The 21,949-nt window shown below is 40.6% G+C and overlaps 1 protein-coding gene across 4 annotated transcripts in view; it reads right to left on the reverse strand.

Annotated features, from left to right (window-relative positions):
* Window positions 1-5,164: 5,164 nt before the first annotated feature.
* The window catches only part of TNFSF4 (TNF superfamily member 4), a 127,934-nt gene continuing 111,149 nt past the window's right edge, over window positions 5,165-21,949 (reverse strand). For 3 of the 4 annotated variants that reach the window (XM_070590891.1, XM_008511074.2, XM_008511067.2), the window contains 2 exons: window positions 10,146-10,194; window positions 5,165-8,300 (listed from right to left, as the gene is read on the reverse strand). In XM_070590891.1, coding sequence (XP_070446992.1) covers window positions 7,951-8,300; window positions 10,146-10,194 — 399 coding nt within the window. In that variant the 3' untranslated portion in view covers window positions 5,165-7,950. The remainder of the gene's footprint in view (window positions 8,301-10,145; window positions 10,195-21,949) is intronic. The other variant, XR_543101.2, reaches the window with a different exon arrangement.

Genomic DNA, 21,949 nt, shown 5'->3' on the forward strand with positions numbered 1-21,949 from the left:
ATAAAGAGAATGTATATGAAAGTAAAAGTATTTTCTCAGCCTTGGCATGACTCCTAGGAAACCCAAATACAAAATCCGTGTTTCAGCTCCTAGCATCCCTCTGTTCCCTCCCTCAGACAGGCCATAGGAAGATGAACAAAGTCAGCCAATTTTATTAACCAAAATGCTGGTCAAGGCCCATGTTTAATCATGCTGCATGCACAGTGGCTCCAGATTTCTCAAGGACTGTGGAAGAATAGTAGAATACCCTGGATGCTCAGCATCCTCTTCCTAAGACAATTCCCTGTCTGCTCCTGGATTGAATGCTACCCTAGTAGTACCCCAGCCATCAGTCAGAATTCAAGGCTTTACATCCCATGCCCTCAAGATTGAAATGAACAAACTGACCAGCTTTTCGTTGGAGTGGGGAGTGGTGGTGGCAAAGCTTTAGTAGGCTTCATGTGTCAGCTCTCCTAAGTAGTATTTACATTTAAATTTTAACAATATCCTTCCACATCTTGATCCATGGATCACAGATTGGATGAGTGGCTATAACAGCCACCATGGCTAGTTACTAGGGACACTGTTGGGAAAGGTTCTGGGCCACTCACATACTCTGAGAGGGAGGTTACTACAAGGGAAAGAAAATTATACATAGATGGATATATAGATAGATAGATAGATAGATAGATAGATAGATAGATAGGTAGGTAGATAGGTAGGTAGATAGATAGATAGGCAGACAATTCCAATGCACTGCCAAAAAGTTAATTTTATAATTAAGGAATTATTTTTCAGTGCTCATAACATCTCAGGTTGATATTTTAAAGTACTACTTTTTAAAAAATATTTAATTAATATTTTAAAAATCACCCAGTATGGTCTTTATTAAACATTCACCCTGAATTTAATAAGAAGCTCTCTGTACATCTTTTGCCAAAAGTATTAAAAACTTGGTTTTTAATACATTTATTTTTCTTATTTTCTTCTAGTAAAAATAATTCAAACCTTTTATTCAACTAACAGAAAATAAGGTATTCACATGAATTGGGTCAAAACAAAAAGTGATATTGTCAAGAACTTAGGCTCTTTCCCCAAATCATGATAAATTCTCCTTATTCAAAAACCTGCAGTGTCTCCCTTTGAAGAACAGGATCCAAAATTCTTAGCTGTGTCTTTAATGCCTCCAGTATTTTGTCCTCAAACTACTCATTAATCCTTATCTCCAACTCTAATCAAATACAAATTCCTGGATCATATGGTCAATCTATTCTTAATTTTCTGAGGATACTCCATACTGCTTTCCATAGTGGCTGTACCAGTTTGCACTCCTACCAGCAGTGTACAAAGGTTCCCTTCTCTCCACATCCTCTCAACACATTGTTTCCTGTCTTGTTAGTTATAGCCATTCTGACTGGAGTGAGGTGATACGTCATTGTAGTTTTGATTTGCATCTCCCTGATAGCTAATGATGTTGAGCATCTTTTCATATGCCTGATGGCCATCCATATATCTTCTTTAGAGAAATCTCTGTTCAGATCTTTTGCCCATTTTTTAATTGGGTTGTTGGTTTTTTTGTTGTTGAGATGTACTAGTTCTTTGTATATTTTGGACATTAACCCCTTATCTGATATATGGTTTGCAAACATCTTCTCCCAATTGTTAGGTTGTCTTTTTGTTTTGTTGATGATTTCCTTTGCTGTGCAGAAGCTGTTTAGTTTGATGTAGTCCCATTTGTTCATTTTTTCTTTTGTTTCACTTGCCCAGTCAGACATGGTGCTTGAAAATATGCGGCTAAGACCAATGTCAAAGAGCGTACTGCCTATGTTTTCTTCTAGAAGTTTCATGGTTTGGGGTCTTACATTTAATTCTTTAATCCATTTTGAGTTGATTTTTGTGCTAGTAAGGTAATAGTCTACTTTCATTCTTTTGCACGTGGCTGTCCAGTTTTCCCAACACCATTTATTGAAGGGACTCTCCTTTCTCCATTGTATGCTCTTGGCTCCCTTGTCGAAAATTAGCTGTCCATACATGTGTGGGTTTATTTCTGGGCTCTCGATTCTGTTCCATTGATCTGTGTATCTGTTTTTGTGCCAGTACCATCCTATTGATCTATCATATGATCCAGCTATTCCACTGCTGGGTATTTATCCAAAGAACTTGAAAATGCAAAAGCATAAAGATACATGCACCCCTATGTTCATTGCAGCATTATACACAATAGCCAAGACTTGGAAGCAACCTAGGTGCCCATCAAGGGATGAATGGATAAAGAAGATATGGTATTTATACAAAATAGAATACTACTCAGCCACAAGGAATGATGAAATCTGGCCATTTGTGACAACATGGATGGTCCTTGAGGGTATTACGTTGAGTGAAATTAGTCAGAGGGAGAAAGTCAATTACTGTATGATCTCACTCATAAGTAGAAGATAAAAACAATGACAAACAAACACATAGCAATGGAGACCGGATTGATGGTTACCATGGTTGGGGAAAGAATAAAAGTGTTGATTAGGCTCACATATGTAGTGATGGACTATAATTAGTTTTTGGGTGGTGAACATGATGTAATCTACACAGAATTCGAAATATATTATGATGTACATCTGAAAGTTATATAATGCTATAATCCAATGTTACTGCAATTAAAAAAATTAAAATTTGGGGGGCTGGCCCGGTGGCACAGCAGTTAAGTTCTCATGTTTCGCTTCTCAGCAGCCCGGGGTTTGAGGGTTCGGGTCCCGGGTGCAGACCTGGCACTGCTTGGCAAAAGGCTATGCTGTGGTAGGCATCCCACATATAAAATAGAGGAAGATGGGCATGGATGTTAGCTCAGGGCCAGTCTTCCTCAACAAAAAGAGGAGGATTGGCAGTAGTTAGCTCAGGGCTAATCTTCCTCAAAAAAAATAAATAAATAAAAAATAAAAAATTTAATTAAAAAAAAAGTACCTGGAAATACAAATTCCTATCTTGGAAAATAGAATATGCTTAAATAAAGGAATGAGTGAGTGAGTGCCATAAGCACAGTGGATGCTCCTTGTCCCCAGGAAATAGCATGAGATTTCCTAACCCTAGGCCTTTGCACATGCTGTTCTTCACCCTGCTATATTCTCCTTCTCTCCTCTTCTCAGTCTAACTGCAAAGCTCTTCCATTATGCTTCAGTGATTTCTCCATCCCTAATTCTCACAACTGTGTTATTCATTTGGCACTTACTCTCTGCCTTGTGAAGTAAGTAACTTTTGTAAGTTAATACTTACTAGGTATTGAGATCAACCATGTTCCAGGCAATATACTAGGTACTCTCATGTTTAAAATAACCCAGAAGGTATGTATACTATCCCCACTTTACAGATAAGGAAAGTAAGAGTTAGAGTGATTTTAAAAAAGAAAACAGAAAAACTCGCCAAGGTCATCCACTAATGAATGACAGGGTCAGGATGTAAAACTAGGCTCCAAACACCATGAGCTTTCCACCATGGCATCCTGCTTCATTTCATTAATTTATTTCATTCTTTCTTTGAACTAGGGTGTATCCTCTTCTTAATATGACCAGAACTCACTGAGGCATGTAGACCTGGTGGGAGGTTACTGCAGTAGTCTGAAAGAGAGTTAATGAGGAGAAGCCATAGTCCAAGCAAAGCAATAGTCCACAGACTCATGGGTAGGAACAAGGAGAAGGAGGAATGTAGGACAACACTGGGGCTTCTGGCTTCAGGAATGGTTATGATGCCTTTAACCAACATCAAGAATCAGAAGGAGGACTGGCTTGGTGAGGAAGAAGACATTATATTGTGAGCATCCTGAGTAAAGGTGCCCATTACATCCACATGGAGCTGCCCAGAGGCAGGGTAGCAGTGGTTAAGAGCATGGTCTTTGGTGTCACCTATCCCTAGTCTTGAATCTGAGCTCTACCACTTGTTAGCTGCATGCTTTTGGGCAAGTTACTTTACCTCTCAGATTCTCAGGTTCTCATATGTAAAATAGGAATAATAATACCTACCTCAAAGTGTTGTTAGGAAGATAGAATTAAATGAATCATATAAAATGGCTAATATCATGCCTAGCATATCATAAGTACTCAGCAAATGGTATTTTATTACTAATAACACAGATGATTACAATAAGTGTGACACCAGAGTGGAAGACATCTGAGCTGGAGAATGGTTTTAGATATCATTGGTGAATGAACAGTGGTTGAAGGAATAAGAATCAAAGAAATTGGCAAGTGCATACAGCAGAGATCACAACTCAAACACCACATGGCCAGGCAGCAAATGATTGAAGTGGATTGGGATATGTGCATTTGCACATTGTCTGAATGGAGTGAACACTAGGGAAATGAAGAGTACACAGTCTTTCTAAAGAGGGAGGCTGCTACTCTGCTTGAGATGATTGTTGCCAGGCCAAAATTGGGCCCAGCATCCCCCAGATCTCCTATTTTGTTTTGTTTTGTTGAAAGAAGCTAAAAATTTCCCAGTGTTTAAATGTTGGCAAGTAAATTCAACTTAACAAATAAATTGAACTCATACCTAGGCCAGATTGTGGCTTGTTGGCTGCCAGACTGTGACCTCTGATGTAGAGAAAGAAGAGGGCTGAGGGTGGAGCCCTGAAGAACACCAGCATTAAGGGGTGAGGGGGAGGAAGGAGAGGGGTGAAGGAGGCAAAGAAAGGCAGAGAACAGAGGGAAAGAGAAGACCAGAAAGGGGCGAGGTCAATGAAGCCAGGGGAGAGGAGAATCTTCAGAAGAGAGGCACCAACAACATCACAGGTGGTCCAGGGACCATTGTGGCCAGACAGTGCACACAAACCCAGCAAGAGTTGGGACCTCTTCTTGAGACTGCAGATGTAATTACTCCAAGGGAGAAGGGACATAATATTCAAAGAGATCATCCCAGGGGTAGAAATGAGGTAAGAAGTCCTGAGGGAAAGAAGAACAGTACATAGTAGAATTCTATTTGAATCAGTCTCTTCAACACAAAGAGGAACCCTGAGCACTTCCAGTGAACGTCTTTTCAAAACCAAAGATGGACTTTGGCAGCTCACCCATCCCCTGGGCGTAGTTCCAATGGCAGATAGGAAACCAGAACGTTTGTCCCATCCTCCCCTCATCAGGGAATTAGCTGATCAGAATGAGGAAGGGAAGAGAAGGATAAATAAAAACTCCAACACTCTAACCAGTAGTGAATTCTGAGATCTTTTATTTATTTCCATGTAAATATCAATATTATTATTAGCTATATTATTAATATCAATATTAATACTCTCTGAGAGCCAGGAAAGCACTAAATACAAAATTATGGCTTAAAATAGGGGACCTGCCCAATATGCTTAAGAACAAATTATGATGTGGATCAAGATTGGGATCCCTTAAGCCATTCCCTAAACAGGAAGTCACTGAGTAACAAGTGCTAACTACTTTTGAAGGAATCACCAAGAAGGTTGAGGGAAGATGTTAGCTTGTCCACAAAACCCAAAAAATCCATATGCTAAAAGAGAAAGTTTCACACCTTGACTCACAGCAACCAGTACATAGACATTTCATATGTACATTCACAGTTAGCACAATGAACATAAGATTCTAAACGATCATTTAATGAGAGAAGAAAGCAGGATCTAAAAATGGGAAATTGTTTGCCCAAGGTCACTTGGCTAATTAGCGACTAGGTCAAAATTAGAATTCCAATCTCCTGACTTCTTATTCAGTTCTCTTTCCACAAAACTCCGTTGTATCGAGAAGGGTTAATTATCCCTTTGAAGGAATGACTTAAAAGGGACACACATATTTTGATGAGTGGAAGGTAGGAGAGTGAGAGTGATGCATGGCAGAAATATCCCCATGTGGCTGAAGGAGGCCAGCACGGGAAGAGCTAGCCATGTGTACCCTAAGGGAGTGGGCAGCTGTAAGAAGGGGCTGTGACACCAAAGGCAAACAACCCACACAACAATTATGCTTAGGTCTGGAATGTGCATGTCCAGGAGAAATATAGTCAGAAATTCCAAACTTAAAAAAAGTAAACATATGTTTTCTTAAATATTACCTATAGTCATAAACATTTACTTATTAGATATCACTCACTGAGTAACTTTGACTTTGCAGACCACGGTTAATAACAAAGAAGTGTACATACGCAACACACACACATACACACACTCACACATATTTAAATCCTCTGAGTAGTCAAGACAGATATCACAGAATATCTTGCTCAGAACAATTCACGTAAAACGTTTAGCCCACAGTACTGGTCCACAGTGGGCCCTCCGTAAGTGTTTACCTATGATTACCATTACGTGAGTGCCTTGACTGCCACTCGGAGCTCAGTTACCCTTACCTTATGCACAATTTCTCTTACTTAGCTTCTTTTTATTTAGCTTCTCTCCATAACAGATTAAAAGAGAGGAGCAGGAACATAGCTTGAGATAGACAGGCACTTAAGAGGAGACGGAAAACTGTGTTAAAAAACAGACAGAAAAAAAATCCAAATATAACTGAGACCCTTTAGTGTAGGGGCCAGCTGCCTCCCATGTTCTGGAGATGCTGAGAATATCAGTGTTTTGCAGCACAATATAATTACTTTGATGATACAGGATCATCCAGAAAGATTCTATGATATGTTGTGCACTCTATTTAAAATGGAAGGGAAATATTTGCTACCATTTAAAAAAATTTTCTCAAAAATTTGAGAACTAACAAATCATCTAGAAATTTGACTTAGGAAAAATCACATTTGTCCACAATGCTGTAAGCCTGGTATATGAAGAAGGAGATTTAAACTAAACATAAGGGGATCTTCTTAGTCCCTTAAAAGCCTTGGTATTGGCTGATCGTTGGTCCTTCTAGTCAGTTATCAATGTAAGATCATATGTGATTTTATGGTGTTTCTAGACAGAGTTGACTATTTTTCATAAGATACAATAGCTTCTCACTGTCTGTTGACATAAAGTTGCATTTGACAATAGAATCACTATTTTTTGAAACTAGCAATGTGGCATACGTGTGCAAGTCATGGGGCTAAGTATGTATGTCACCATAGCAGGAGGATGCACATGTGCTGATTTGCCTGTCAATGGCAAAGAATATGTTTTCCTCCCCAGACTGTTTAAATTCTTATTGACTTTTACCCTGAGAGGTCCAGTTTCATGGCTCTCCTGAGTGATAAAGATAACCCTCACAATAAATTACCTCACTCTCCCAGATTAGAAAAATCTCTCTCGGTTTTCCTTTAATCACTGAATAGTTTTTTCACAGCATCGCATCCCCAGGGAGTTTTTTTGGAGGGGAAATTTCTATTAAGAACACTTGGAGGCTGTGAAAGCAAAGTGGTAAAGAAAAAAAACCCAGAGCACAGAGTGTTCCTTAGCCGGCTACTTCATCAATTCCTGACAGCTGTTCAGAAGTTGATTTTCCTTTTGAACTCCACAAAATGAGAGAAGTATTTAGGCAATATGCAAACAGCAACCAATTTCATCTTGGAGAGGCAGCTTTGGCTGCCAGGGGTTCGTCCACACCACCTTTGGCAGATTCATAGCCCCTCTCCTTGGTCCTCTTCATTTTGCCACTGCCAGATGTCAAATTTCCAGCAAATAGTAGTCAAATGTCTTTTTCAATAAAGAAAGTTTATTACGACAATTTCCTGACCAATAGAAACAATGTGTCTTAAGGAAGTGGCACCTAGTTTCTCATTCTCACAGAAGTCCCCACTATGCTTGAGGCAGTTGTGAGGGATAAGGGCTTGGTGATTTAGAAGACATGAGGATAAATAAAGTTAACTGGTGTGTACAATAAGTTTTAAATATCCCTGAGTGGGAGGGGAGAGGGGATCAGCTTCTGGTCACATCCCATGTGGCCAGATATGGGGGCTGAGCTGGGATGACTCCTCCACTCCCAAGGAAGAATCAGTGTTATGTCCAGCCCCAGCTCAGTGTTCATGCTGATGCCTGGCTTGGGTGTGGCCATCAGGTCCTCAGTAGGCACAGAATCCACCAGGATTTTGATGAATGAGAATCAGTTCCCCACCATTCACCTGGATGTCATCGCAGGAGGTATTATGAGTGGTCACATTCAAGTAGACTTTGTCCTTGAAAGCCAGATAGGCCACCATGATGGAGTTGACAGACCTGACCTTGCTCAGGGAGGAGAGGGGTTCCCGACCCTTCCGGTAATGAAGGCTGAGGCTGAGCTCCTGGGAGAAGTAGCCCTTCAGGGAGATGAGATAAAACCCATCACAGTTGATGATGATTGAGTTGTCTTGCACCTTCATGATTTCATCCTGGTTTGGGGATGTGATGATGAAACCTTTCTCATTCTCACAACCTAGGGAGAGTAGAGCAAAAAGGAAAAAGAAAAAAGAATGATTCCTTAGCACAGCATTGGGCAACAACTTTCCAATATGTCTAGAAACATATGAAGAGGAAGTGAGAGGGAGAGATTTTGAGAAGAATGAAAGAAAGAGAGCACTGTGTTTCTACACATGGTTGGAATCTGCTTTACCTGTGGAATGGAAGAAGAGGCAAAGCTAATACTAGTGGCCAAGAGAGTTTCAGATGGGGCTGGGATTCGAGAGCTGAGAGATCATAGCAATTGGCAGCTGTCACAACAGACCTGTGGCAGGAAATGGAGCTTCAAGGTTTCCCTGATTTTTCAAAACCAGGAGCGGTTGGCAATTTCAGTGCTCCTTTTCTTGCTCAGTGGATAGACTAGGGCAAAGAGTGGCAGGAGAGCCCCTTGCCTGGGTCCTGCACTCCACCTCCAGTCAAAGCGATTGCTTTTAACTCTCCCCTATCCTCTTTCCACCTAACCAAGAAATGCAAATTTTTCACATGCCCCAGGCACTAGACTTACCAAGAGCATTTACCACTGGCTTTTGCCAGCAGTCACTTGAGCTTAATAATGCAGCTATATACAGAATGTCCATGGGCTCAGGTTGGGCTCAGTAAAATGTAGGTGGACGAGCTCAAGAACACAAACCTGCTTCTCCCTTCTACTTTTTCTTTTTTTGTTTGTTTGGTTCTTTTAAAAAGATTGGCACCTGAGCTAACATCTGTTGCCAATCTTCTTTTTTTCTTCTTCTTCTTCTCCTCAAACTCCCCAGTACATAGTTGTGTATTGTAGTTGTGAGTGCCTCTGGCTGTGCCATGTGGGACGCTGCCTCAACATGGCCTGACGAGCAGTGCCATGTCCACACCAAGGATCCGAACCAGCAAAACCCTGGGCCGCCGAAGTGGAGTGGACGAACTTAACCACTTGGCCATGGGGCCGGCCCCTCCCTTCTACTTTTTGTTGATAGTTTTCACTGGAAGCTGTCTTGGAAAGAGTTTCTGCTACAGAGGAAAGAAAAGAAAGAGGAGGAGAACAGAGAGTGATGGCTTTGGTAGTTTGTGTGGGGCCATTCCAAGTGTAAGCCAAAAAGTCTAAATTTCTTTTATTTCCACATCAGCCCCAATATCATCCTGAATGGCCAAGCAACTGCATCTCAGACTCTCCACTCAGGCCTGTGTCCTTTAGTGAAAGGAAAGAATACCTCCCCTTTGCTGGACACAATTCATTAATTCTTGCTTTGTACCGAGCCCCAGGGATCGTACTTTGACTTGAAAATGAGGACCACTTGTGGAGGGCAAGATATACTTCATTCAGGCTCAGGAGAACTTAATAAACAAATGAATATCCATATAGAAACTACTGGTGGTTGTCCAAGCATTAGTCATGGATACAAATAATGCTCCCCTAGTAGTTAAAGTATCAACTTGCCTTCATATCTGGGGCCTCCCCCAACTCTCATTAAAGTAAAATCTGGTCCTATAATAGAATTAGCTAGAGATGATGTGTCTTACAGTCAGACAGACTTGTAAGAAGTAAAGCCTTAGTTTCCTTACCTGAAAAATGAGAACAATTCCTACTCAAAGGGTTCCTGGGAGGATTAGTGAGGCATATAAAGTAATTAGTACAATGAAAAGCACATATTGGGTAACTAATCACTCCCCTTTTCTTCTTTATACACCTTTTTTGTCCTTAGTGAAAATAATATGCAGGCTCCAACAATTCTAGGATTTAATGCTTCCCTAAGGAAAGGGAGACATCATGTGTTCTAGAGAAAATTAAGAGCCTAGAGAGAAGATTCTTTTAAAAATATGAAGCAGTTAAACTTTTAACAATACTTACTGGTAAACTGTACTCTGATACTTTGTATTGGAGGATACTGAGATGGTACCTGAAGGAAGAAAAAGGAGATATTTTTAGAAAAGAAAGTAAAGCAATGGAATCAACAAGTCATGTCCTGTGAAGCAGGAATGCAATAGCCTAAAGAGGAAACATCTTGACAAGAGACTTGTTTTTATTCCATGAAGATTAGACCCAGACTTCCTACCTGCCCTTTTTGGTTTTGTATAACATCTCTTAAGATAAGTTAAAAGTATTCTACTCTTTCATCAAGCATCTAAGATCTGTCCTCATTTCTGCCAAACTCCCCTTTGGCATGTTGTTTTGACTCACTGAGCCCAAATTTCCCATTTTGGATAACAGAGCATTAAATAATCATCTTGTTAAGAAACCCATTCAGCATAGAGATCCCATCATGGAGAAGGCTGTGACCAGTCAATCTATCATGGCCCCAGACTCCCAGAATGCACTGGGAGTGAATTCTGGAAGCTTCTTGACTGCTTTCTCTTTCACTGTAAAAGTGTCCTATTTTCAGGGCATGCAGGCAAGAAAAATTGGTCTAATCCTTTGGAGTTCAAGATTTGAGTGTAGTTTTTTTTAACATTGAGTCTTTCCCTTCTCTTTAGCAGCTTGAAAAACCTAGCTAGAACCAAATGAGTATTCAACAGCAAGGAAGAAGTAAAGCAGTGAAGAAGGGAAGCCCCATAGATAACATGTCTATAGTAATTGGGTGGTTAAAAGAACAAAGAAGTTCAATATAGAGCAAAGTCCAAAATATACTAAGTGAAAAAAGCAAAAGGCAGAATCATGTACAAAGTGTATTGCCATTTGTGTTAAAAATAATCATAATGCTTGGATGGGCATTGGATTTATCTGAACGAATACCCAAGAAACTGGTCACAAACATTGCCTCTGGAGAAAGGAATTGGAAGCCTGAGGTCGGGAGGGAGCGACCCTTACTTTTCATAATCTGCTTTTTTTTATGTATTTTACACTTTGTACCATATGCTTCTATGTACCTACTAAAAAAGGAAACTGAAAAAAACAATGCCTATTGCGCCTGCCAAGAACAGCAGCTCTTCCTACAAGGTTATTTTTGGCAAGATGTCCCAATCAAAGTTGGGGGGAGAGATTTGTTTTCATGCCCTGGCAAGTGGAATCCCTGCTTCCCACTCTTCTGGCACACTAGTGGCTGTAGTCAAGTGGATTCCACTGGGGACTACCCACAGACGAGGAATCCCCTACTTTCCTTCTAAGTATTATCACAAGGCTTGCTAAGCTGAAACCAACAGGCAGCGTAAGGAAGAGACTTTCTGAGCCCTGCCTGTGGCTGGGCCTCAGGGGCAATATTAGTTCAGTGGTGAACACATGGAGAGTGGTGTTGCCTTGGGCTGACTTCAGTCTTTGACTGTCTCCCCTCTGTAAACTGATTGTGACAGCTGAATTAGTGTGCTTCGTGCTTAAGGCAGCGTTCTGGAAGAAGGCTCCTCTAAAGGCATATTATCCTGCCACCATAACCCCTGGGTAAATAAATGCCCCCACTGCTCTCCAGGCCAGCTGGTCCCACCATGGATGGCCACCTTGTCAAAGTCAGCAGCAGCCTGTGGAGTAACACAAAGAGTGCAAGGCTCAGAATGCAGCAACCTGGGTTCTAATGCCAGCCAGGTAGGTTCCATGTCATCTTAGGTAAGTTTCTTAACTTCCCTAGATGTAAGTGTTCTCATCTTTAAAAGTTACTAGAAGATTACAGGCACCCCTTTCAGCACTAACCGTCCATGATTTAGATTGTAAAAACTGCAACTCTAAAGTCAATTTTAATAAAAGAGAAAAACATGAAGCCTTTCATCCCCAAATTTATGTCAAGCTCTCTGATCTAAAAGCCTTTGTGATTTGATTATTTGACTTGCTTTGCAAAATCTCCAAAAACTTCCTGTGAATCAAAGAAATTTCCCAACATTCTGAAGTGCCCTGATGAAGTAGGAGTGGTAGTGACAAAGAGGACATTCTCTGAGACCAAGAGGCTGAGAGGCAGCAAGGAAAGCACACGTGACTTCCTCTCTTGGGTAAACCAACTGGAACTCCAGACTCAAGCTTTCTGTTCATTCTCCTGAAGGTCACCCAGTTTTAGAAATCTGCATATTCTCAAAGTCTCTTCCTAGCATTAATACCATCAAGCCTAGGCAATGTTGTGAAATAAAATAAGATGGTCCTTCCTCTTGCTCCCTGTCCTTACACAACTTTTCCCTTCATCCTCCATACATTATCACCTCATGCTGACTACCCAGCAGCTCAGAAATGCCCCTACAGTGCCCAACTCAAGGCCCTTCATGGCATGGCTCCAACGTCATCAAGCTTTATTGCCACTCATATCCCTTCTGTGTCTTATGCTCTAGCCAACCATTCTCCCTAATATCTTTGCCCTTGAATAGAGCCTCATAGGACAACACAGAGAGTATAGGCTTGGGAATTAGATTCAACTCAAACTGTAACTTCTCTAGTTTTGTGAATTTGGAAAACTTATATATAATTTCTGAGCATTAACTCTCATATCTGTGAAAATAAGGTATAATATTGTTATTGGAATGTTCCAGGAGATGACTGTGAAGTTTAAATAAGATAATATATGTGAAAGCACCCAGCAGTTTGCCTGGCACTTGGCAAGCATTTGAAAAACACTTGCTTCCTTTGTCTTCTCCATGAAGAATGTCCCTCCATCTATGTCTACTCATCAAAATATCACCACCTTCAAGGCCTAAATAAATCCCTGATTTTTGGTTTCTCTCCTCCCATAGCAAGTATCTAAAATCATTCTATTCACACAGATGTTAATAGGAGCTTTGCTCATTTTGTTCATATTGCCAAAACTTGGAAGCAGCCAAGATGTCCTTCAGTAGGTTGGATGGATAAGTAGACTGTGGTACATTCAGACAATGGAATATTATTCATCACTAAAAAGAAATGAGCTATCAAGCCATGAAAAGATAGGAGGCACCTTAAATCTATATTACTAGGTGAAAGAAGCCAATCTGAAAAGGCTACATATTGTATGATTCTAGCTATATGACATTCTGAAAAAGGCGAACAGTTAAAGATCAGTGGTTGCCAGAGGTTAGAGAGGAGGGAGAGATGAATAGGTGGAGTACAGAAGATTTTTAGGGTAGTGAAACTATTCTGTATGATACTGTAATGGTTGGTACATGTCATCACTCATTTGTTAAAACCCACAAAATGTACAATGCCAAGAGTGAACCCTAATGTAAAAAAAGTCACTCTACTGACTTCCAGTCTACCACCATTGGATACAAGTCTCATCTCTTCTACAAGCCTACTTAGCTGTGTGGCCTCAGGAAAATAACATTACCTTGCCAATTTTCAGTTTCTTCATCTGTAAAATGGAAATAGTAAAATCTATATCTCAGAGGGTTGTTATGAAGATTGAATGAGATGATATATGTGAATTTTCAGCACTTAGCCTGGAACATTGTAAGAGGTTGATAAACGTCAGCTATTTTTCTTGGATGAAAATGGAAGACAAGATCCATATTATGTTCTTGATTTATTCTACATAATACTATGATGCCCAGAGAAACAGTACAAAAGGATCTGGGCTTCATGAGAAAAGCTACCAGAAAACAGTCAGAAGATATTTATTTTACCCACATGCACAACATGGTCTGTTTTATAGCAAGAAAAGCAAAATCCTCAGATCTTCCCCAGATACTAAAAGAAAATGGAAAATGTCAATGATCCTGAAGGGTTTCCATGTAAGGACAAGCTATAGAATAAAGCTTCTTCAATCTGGAGAATCTGAAAAGCCCACGCCATCCTCAAAGGTGAAATGCAAACTCCTGGAAGTCTACACATTAGAATTAAAATACATCCTTGAAGTTTGAAGGAGATGATCTCAGAAACATAAGCATAAAAGAAGTCATCTTCTAGCTGAACCTTATATTTTACAGATGACGAAACTAAGTCCCACAGAAGTGAAGGGATTCAACTCCTGCCCTCCAATACAATACAATTTTCATTATACCACACAAGTAGATTTTTTTCTCCCTGTACAAATTTGAAGTGAGAAGAAACTGCTATGAAGATTTCATTAATATTCCATTCCTTGTGTCCACTTCAGTGCCAAGCTTGGAGGAGAGAAGAAGTTGCCACACATAGCAGATTGGCAGGGTGGTGGTCTCACATGAGACCGCAAAGGGAGAGCCCAGAGTTTAGGCTTCCCTCCTGGGTTTGAGGGTTGCCCTAAGTGAAGCCAAGAAAACAGGAACAGAGTACTCAGTAGGCAGTTGATATATGGGCTACTTGACCAACTGACTAAATCATACTTGTGTGCCATGTCGAGGAACAGCTGATGATGCAAAGGGACGGTCTGCTAGTCCAGTGGTTCTCAAACTCTAATGTGCATAAGAATCACCTGGAAAATTTGTAAAAATGTGCAGATTGCCAGCTTACTCATAAAGACTCTGATTCAAAAGGTCTGGGTGGACCCAGGAATCTGCATTTTTACAAGCATCCAAGGTTCAAGATTTGAAAATAACTACACCAAACTGTGACCTTCTGAAGGCCAAACTCCAGAGAATGTATCTTCAACCACACCTTTGGCAAAAAGCATGCATCTCCCAAAGCTGGCACTCAAGAAATGTTTGCCCTACTGTAAGTATTATTCAGTAGTTGGTTGAATAATATGATTGTCATATTATTTGGTGGTTTGAAAGAGTATCAATAATTATTGAGTACCTGCTATGTGGCAAGCATTACATTCAACTCTGGAAACACAAAAGGATAGAGCATACAATCCTTATTTTTGACAAACTCATATGCCAATTGGGGAAATAGTCACTCTACATAAAAGCTTTGGGAGACACCAATAGTCAGTGTATGCCATAAGGTTCCAGAGGACATAAAAATCATTGCAGGCTTTGGCAGCTCAAGAAGGAAAGACTTCGACTTAGGTCTTTAAAGAGAGAGAGAGACCTTGATAAGCAAAAGACATTCTATAGAAGAAAGGTCTAGAAATGAGACCATTCTTGATGTACTCAAGAAAAAGAATAAAAACTTATTGAGAACTTACAACATGCTGTGCATTATATTATTCTTTCTCAAATTCATTACCTTATTTGCTGCTCAAAATAATCGTATGAAGTAGCAATAATAATTACCCATGCTTTACAGACAGGAAAATGAAAATCAGTGCTGTTAAGAACTTACTGAGGGGGGCTGGCCCCGTGGCCGAGTGGTTAAGCTCACGCGCTCCGCTGCAGGCGGCCCAGTGTTTCGTTGGTTCGAATCCTGGGCGCGGACATGGCACTGCTCATCAGACCACGCTGAGGCAGCGTCCCACATGCCACAACTAGAAGGACCCACAACGAAGAATATACAACTATGTACTGGGGGGCTTTGGGGAGAAAAAGGAAAAAATAAAATCTTTTAAAAAAAAAAGAAAAAAAAAAAGAACTTACTGAGGAATAAACAGGTATTAACTTGAGTTTGATTGAATCCTAAGTTCATGATAATATCCTTTTCTTTATCCTTCACTGTCTTAAGAGTGAAGAGCCCTTAAGAAAGCATTTGTCTGAGGATCCAAGATTAATCTCAATTATTTTCATCATCAATACTGAACAAGATTACAATACTAGTTTTTAGATAGTTGTCAGAGTATTCTGATAAGTCCCAAAATACCCATAAGTTCTCTTCCGGAAAAGAGCTCCTCAACCACCTCTACAAGGTTGTCTCTGTAGTACACATTGGCAAAATCTTTAGCTGGGCTCTGATTAGGTGCAACTATCCTGGCGAGGAACAGTGGGCCTATGGACAAGTACAAAATAGGCAGCAAGCAGGTGCTGCAAAGAAGAGTCTTAATTAGGTCCTTTCCTGGCCTCTGTCAGCACCTGAATCACTGAGTTGTCTAAGAGGGGACAATAGAGGGGAAATGTCTGATGTCTAGTGTTTACCCAGCAGCCTGTACCCTGTTCCTAAAAAGGTGATGCTTGTTTCAAGAGTTCATCTTTGGAGAGTGTGAGTTTCTAATTCTGATTTACTGGGATGTGGCATGAGGCTGCCAATCTTATACTCATTTGGTATTCGTCCTGGGGGGTATCTGTGGTAGGAGGGAAGGATGCTCATCAAATATGAAACCAGGAAGTGGGCTCAGCATTCACTACATGGGCCTTGCCTTCCTCACTTGATACCAGGGCACAATATCAAGATATTAGGTGGGCGTAGTGTGGGGTGTGAGCCAGTGGAAGACGGTGGGGAAGGAGATCTTTGAGGGGACTCCCCAGTTCAACATGCCACTCCCACTGATGTGAACATCTCCTCCCCTAACCTTGGGCTTCATGTCAATCAGAGGAGACCTGAGAGATAATGAAAGCATGACCTCACAAGCGCTCAGGGTGTGTCTCAAGGACCATTTGAAGGGGAGGATGGAATTTTCCATATTACCCATTCATTACAGTAGGCTTGGAAGGTAGGCCCTCATCCTGATGGATTTAGTGTGTAATCTGTGGAAACAGCCTCCTTACAAAGGGAAAGGCCCCCCACTTCTGGTCCTAGGGAAGCTCAGAACCCCACTCAGAGAAAGGAATAGGAATAACAGGCAAAACCTGGTTCTTTGGCCACAGAGTGTTCCACGTTCAGAAAACCTTATCCCAAGAGCTACATTTCTTAGAGACAAAAATGTGTGGCTTTGAAAAATTTGTTGAATAAAGAGTCTATTGGGATTACATGAACACAAACAAAAAGCATTTAAATTGTCATCCAAAACCTTCTCTTTCTCCATTGCCACCCTTCACATCTCTGCCAGCACCTTTCCTTAGCAATCTCTTACCTTTCACTCCTCCTCTCTACTACACAGCCTATGTGATATCCTCACATTAGCCCGCACCCTCTAACCACTTCCACTCTTCTTGTCAAATTTACTTAGTAGTGGCCATCTCTCAGGGAGACTTCTGTTTACTAACTCTCTCTTCTCTATCTCAGAGAACAAGAATTGTGATTTCATTGTCCCAAATGTTTAGTAATTAACAGATTCCTAACAGGAATCTCAGGTATTCAGGTAAATAACCAAATGAACCAAAAGCATCCATGTGACATGAGCAAGGCTTCAAAATTATGTGATTGACTTAAGGCAGCCAACTCTTTATTGCCTCAGGGGAAGATTTTCTTATATCTGGGTTTCCCTTTCCACATTAACTCAAAGTTGTCAAAGTAGACTAACAAAAGGGTCTGCCAAAACATTTCTAAGAGCTCCCTTCCTCGCATCAGTGATTGGGTAAGTCTCCACCATAATACTCTTGTAGCAGCTTAGTCTCTAAGCAACTGGAAGGGTCAGTTTACAATGTACTCACTGCATTACCATAAACCTTTCAAAGCCTCAAACATAATGGCATTCAGTAAATAAATACTTGCTATGCTAAGGTGGAACTTAGCTCCTTAGACTATGCCCAGACCTTAGCTAATGGTTGCATAATCACGTAATATCTGACACTGGCTCTACCCAACACCGTACAGCATTGCTCAAGGTTTTTGAAATCGCTCCATTTACCTTTGAGTACAAAGGGAGTAGCACAATTATTATAATCAGTGCTTTCTATTTGAAGCCACTCCTTCCCCATCTCATTTGCTATATAAAAAGGAGGGACTATTGCCTTGGGAAGGCAACCTAGTAGAATAGACGAGGGATTGAGCCAGGAATAGGGACATCTTGGTTGTGGTCTTAGGCCAGAACAAGTCCTTCCCTCCCTCAGTTTCTAATTTCCTCATCTTGATGTCCAACTTCAATTTAGATGATGAATAAGCAGTGTGGAATAAGCTATGTCTAAGGATGCTTCCATATCAGAGATTATGTAAATCACAGCATCCAAAAGAGAATTCCCAAGGGATCAGGTGATAAGAAGGCCTTTTGAACAGAAGATCCTTTCAAAATGGTAAAGCCCTCTGCTGTAACACAAGGAGCAGGCCTCCTCCCCAAGCGGCTCCCTCCAAGGGTTAATGAGCAGTCAAGAGTATCTCTAGTGTTGTTTGTGCAATGAAGCCCTTAGACTCATTTGCATGAGTCTAAATAATTCTCGACCAGTACTCTGGTGTGAATTGAGATTGATGACTGGTAAAAATCATCACATAATGGCAGTGGGATGATGATGGTGGTAGTGACAACAACAATGACATTTTAAACTAAAGCCTTCCTGTCAATTAATAGAAGAGAAATAAAGTGCCTAATGAAAAGAAAGTAAGTTTCCTCTATAATCCCAATCAAGAAAGTAGGTATTGGAGCTGGTAGATAGCTTTCTGTAGAACTTCTTACTGAAGAATTGTACCCTACTTTGTTATCCAGTACTTATCACACACTATGTTATTGCTTCTTTAACTGTCTTCTTTCTCCACTGGGTTGGAAACTACGGGAGCACAAGGAAGACCATGTCTTGCTCACCACTGTTTCCTCAGTGTCTGACAGGTAATTGATGCTCTGTAGATATTATTGAATAAGTAAATGAGTAAGTGGTTTGTACTGAGTTGAATAGTGTCTCCCCAAAATTCATGTCCACCTGGAAACTCATTATGTGACTTTAATTGGAAATATCTTGGCAGACGTGTAGTCAAGGCAACATGAGGTCGACTAGATTAAGGTGGGCCCTAAATCCACTATGACTGGTGTCCTTAAAAGAAGAAGAGAGGACACAAAGACACACACAGGGAAGATGGCCATGTGAAGGTGGAGGCGGAGCTTGGAGTGATGCAATTACAAGCCAAGGAATATCAAGGACTGGTGGGAGCCGCCAGAGCGAGAAAGCGAGGAACGACGCTTCCCTAGAGCCTTCAGAGGGAGCATGGCCCTGCCAACACTTCGATTTTGAACTTCTATCCTCTAGAACTATGAGAGGATAAATTTATTTTGTTTTAAGGCATTCAGTTTGCGGTAATTTGTTATGGCAGCTCTAGGAAACTAATACATGGTTGAATAGGGATTTTTAAATAGTGTGCAAATCACACTATCATATTAAAGTAAATCTGTGAATCAGAGTCTCAGAGAACTAGAAGGGCCTGGGGACATTATACAGTCTAATCTCATTAGTGTTTAGGGGAAAAAAAAGACAGCGAGAAATAAGGCTCAGAGAGAATAAATGAGTCAGTGCCCGAATCCATGTCCCCTTTCTCCTCTATGAATATATCACACATCCAATGCTCTGTTTTATAAAAAATAACGTATAAGGTATTAAGTGATTGCTAAAGCTACACTGATCATGTTATCTACATTTGTGTAAGTATATTTAAATCCCTTTAAAAAAGGATCTTTCTTCCCTCTATACCAGATTATAGATCTTTCCCTCAATTTGCTTCAAAAACAACTAAACCCAGAAAAGAAAACAAATTTTTTAAAAGCCAGCGATAATTCTTAAAGCTTAGGGTCATTGAGTCATGGCCAAGTATAATGGAAAGAGACAGGACTAGAATTTAGACCTAGTCTTCAGTTTTAACTCTGACCTTTCTATATGAACCTACGCAAGTCTCTAATGCCTCAAGTTGCCTCAAAGTAAAACCGCACACAAATATCTATCTTCCTCCAAGGTCGCGGTGAAGCAGTGAGGACAAAAGTAGGGGAAAGATCTGCAAAAACGAGGGACTGTTCTTGCAAGGAGCACCAACAGTGAGACCCCTCAATTATCCCCCAAAAAGAGCTTCCAGTTCCCAGTTTTCATCAGACCACGTAGAGGGCCAGATTAAGACCTTTAGGGACTTGGAAGCCAAAAGCATTAAGCACCCAACACACACTTAATTCAAAATATATTTTACATTACCGAGCTGTAAAATACATGTGTTACAACTTACTTATAACCCAACAAGTTTTTCATGTTTTCCCTTAATGACTATTTTGATCCTTATTTATAGTTTTTTGTAATACTGTCATTTTCACCCTGACCTTTGACGGTTTCTCCGGTTCTCTAGGCTCAGGCTCTGGCTACCGACAGGGCAGCCCAGCCCAGAGGGCACATCATTCAAACTCACTGGACCCCTCAGTTCCCTACAAATACAATGCAACACTTTTGGAATGAAGGTTTTCTACCCACAAGTTCTTATTACATTAGTATTGGAGGAATTAAAGTTTGGGTCTATTTGGCTATTTTTCTGTCAGTAGAGTGTGTTCTGAAATGGCATTTACAAGTTATCAAAGGTAAACACATTTGTACAAATTAATAACCCACCTAAGGTGCATTTCAGAATGAGAGGTCTGCTGAAAAGAAAAAACAATTTTAATCATGCCAGTCATATCCCCAGTGTTCCCAGTATTCTCACATGCCTCTTCCAAATGTAATTTTCCACCCTATTTGGCAGGCAGGTCGTTGAAGAATTGGGTGAAACATATCAAAGTGAGAGGGAACGGAACCAGCCTGGGCCATGTGTGCTAAGTGTGTCATTGCAGATCTCTGAACCACTTTCAGACTACTGAACCTAAACATAGTTTATACCCTCACAAATTCTCCCCGTCATTTCTCCTTTGTTCTCTAACGCAGCCATGAGCTCTTAATTAGAAATCTATGGGGGCTGGCGCCGTGGCCGAGCGGTTGAGTTCGCGAGCTCCGCTGCAGGCGGCCCAGTGTTTCGTTGGTTCGAATCCTGGGCACGGGCATGGCACTGCTCATCAAACCATGCTGAGGCAGCGTTCCATATGCCACAACTAGAAGGACCCACAACGAGAAATATACAACTATGTACCCGGGGGCTTTGGGGAGAAAAAGGAAAACAAAATCTTTAAAAAAAAAAAGAAATCTATGTTCATAAATGCTAGAATTATTCCCAGGGTGTTTTGTTTTTTTTTTTAATTCCAAGAATTGCAGCAGGGAAGTCAATGTCCATGGAGTTAAAGTTAACCTTAACTATGATATGCTTTCTGCAATTTGAGTCACGGGGTGTGTGTGTACATACTACAAGGTAAACATTTTAGTGGTAGTATACTTACCATTTTTATGAATAATCAACTCATTTCCAAAGCTCTGTAACACAACATTTTCTCCTTACAACAGCCAAATTCCAATTTTGGAAATGATTAAACTGACACTCAGGGAATTTACCCAGGGTCATGAAGTTAAGACTGAACTGAACCAGAATCTTCTAGTTCCTAGTCCGACATACTCATTTCTACACCCTAGTAACTCCCCCAAAAGTTTGAGAAGAAGTTTTGTATATTTGTATAAGAAAGTGTTTTAATTCCTTCATTTGAAAACATATGGATATCAAAAGTATGAGTGGCTACAACCAAAATACACAAGCCATAGGATGTCGGAGAACCGATTTCACCCTGATACTACCATATATTTTATCCGTGACTGTGGGAAATAAGCTTTCTACTCTGTAACTCCATTGTTTCTTTTCACTGGCAAAATAGTGATGACATTGTACATGGCTCCCCTAACCTAAATGACTCCAGAAGATTCACGTTCATTTTCCACGAATGGAGAATCCCTCAAGGTGGTGGAAAGCTGCAGGTCCTCTGAGAGTAAAGGGCACAAAAGTAGTTGCTCTTAAAAGAAAGAATTGGAAGGGCAGGATGGTCAGCCCTTAGGCAAGCCTGGGTCTACTCCGTGCTCCCAGCTGGGAGCTGAGGTAACAGAAAAGGAACTGGGAGATTGTATTCCTAGGTCTATACCAAGAGCCTTTCTGCTCACTTTCCAACTCTGCTCTGTGTGTGTATATTTGTTTCTATATGTGTGTACATATGTGACATTTTCCAGCATGATCCCTGTCCAAATTATTCTGTCCTATTTTGAGTACTTGGGTCAGAATTTATATCTAAATTTTTTATT

This window comes from Equus przewalskii, chromosome 23 (genome assembly GCF_037783145.1).
Source record: "Equus przewalskii isolate Varuska chromosome 23, EquPr2, whole genome shotgun sequence".
NCBI classification, from domain to species: Eukaryota; Metazoa; Chordata; class Mammalia; order Perissodactyla; family Equidae; genus Equus; species Equus przewalskii.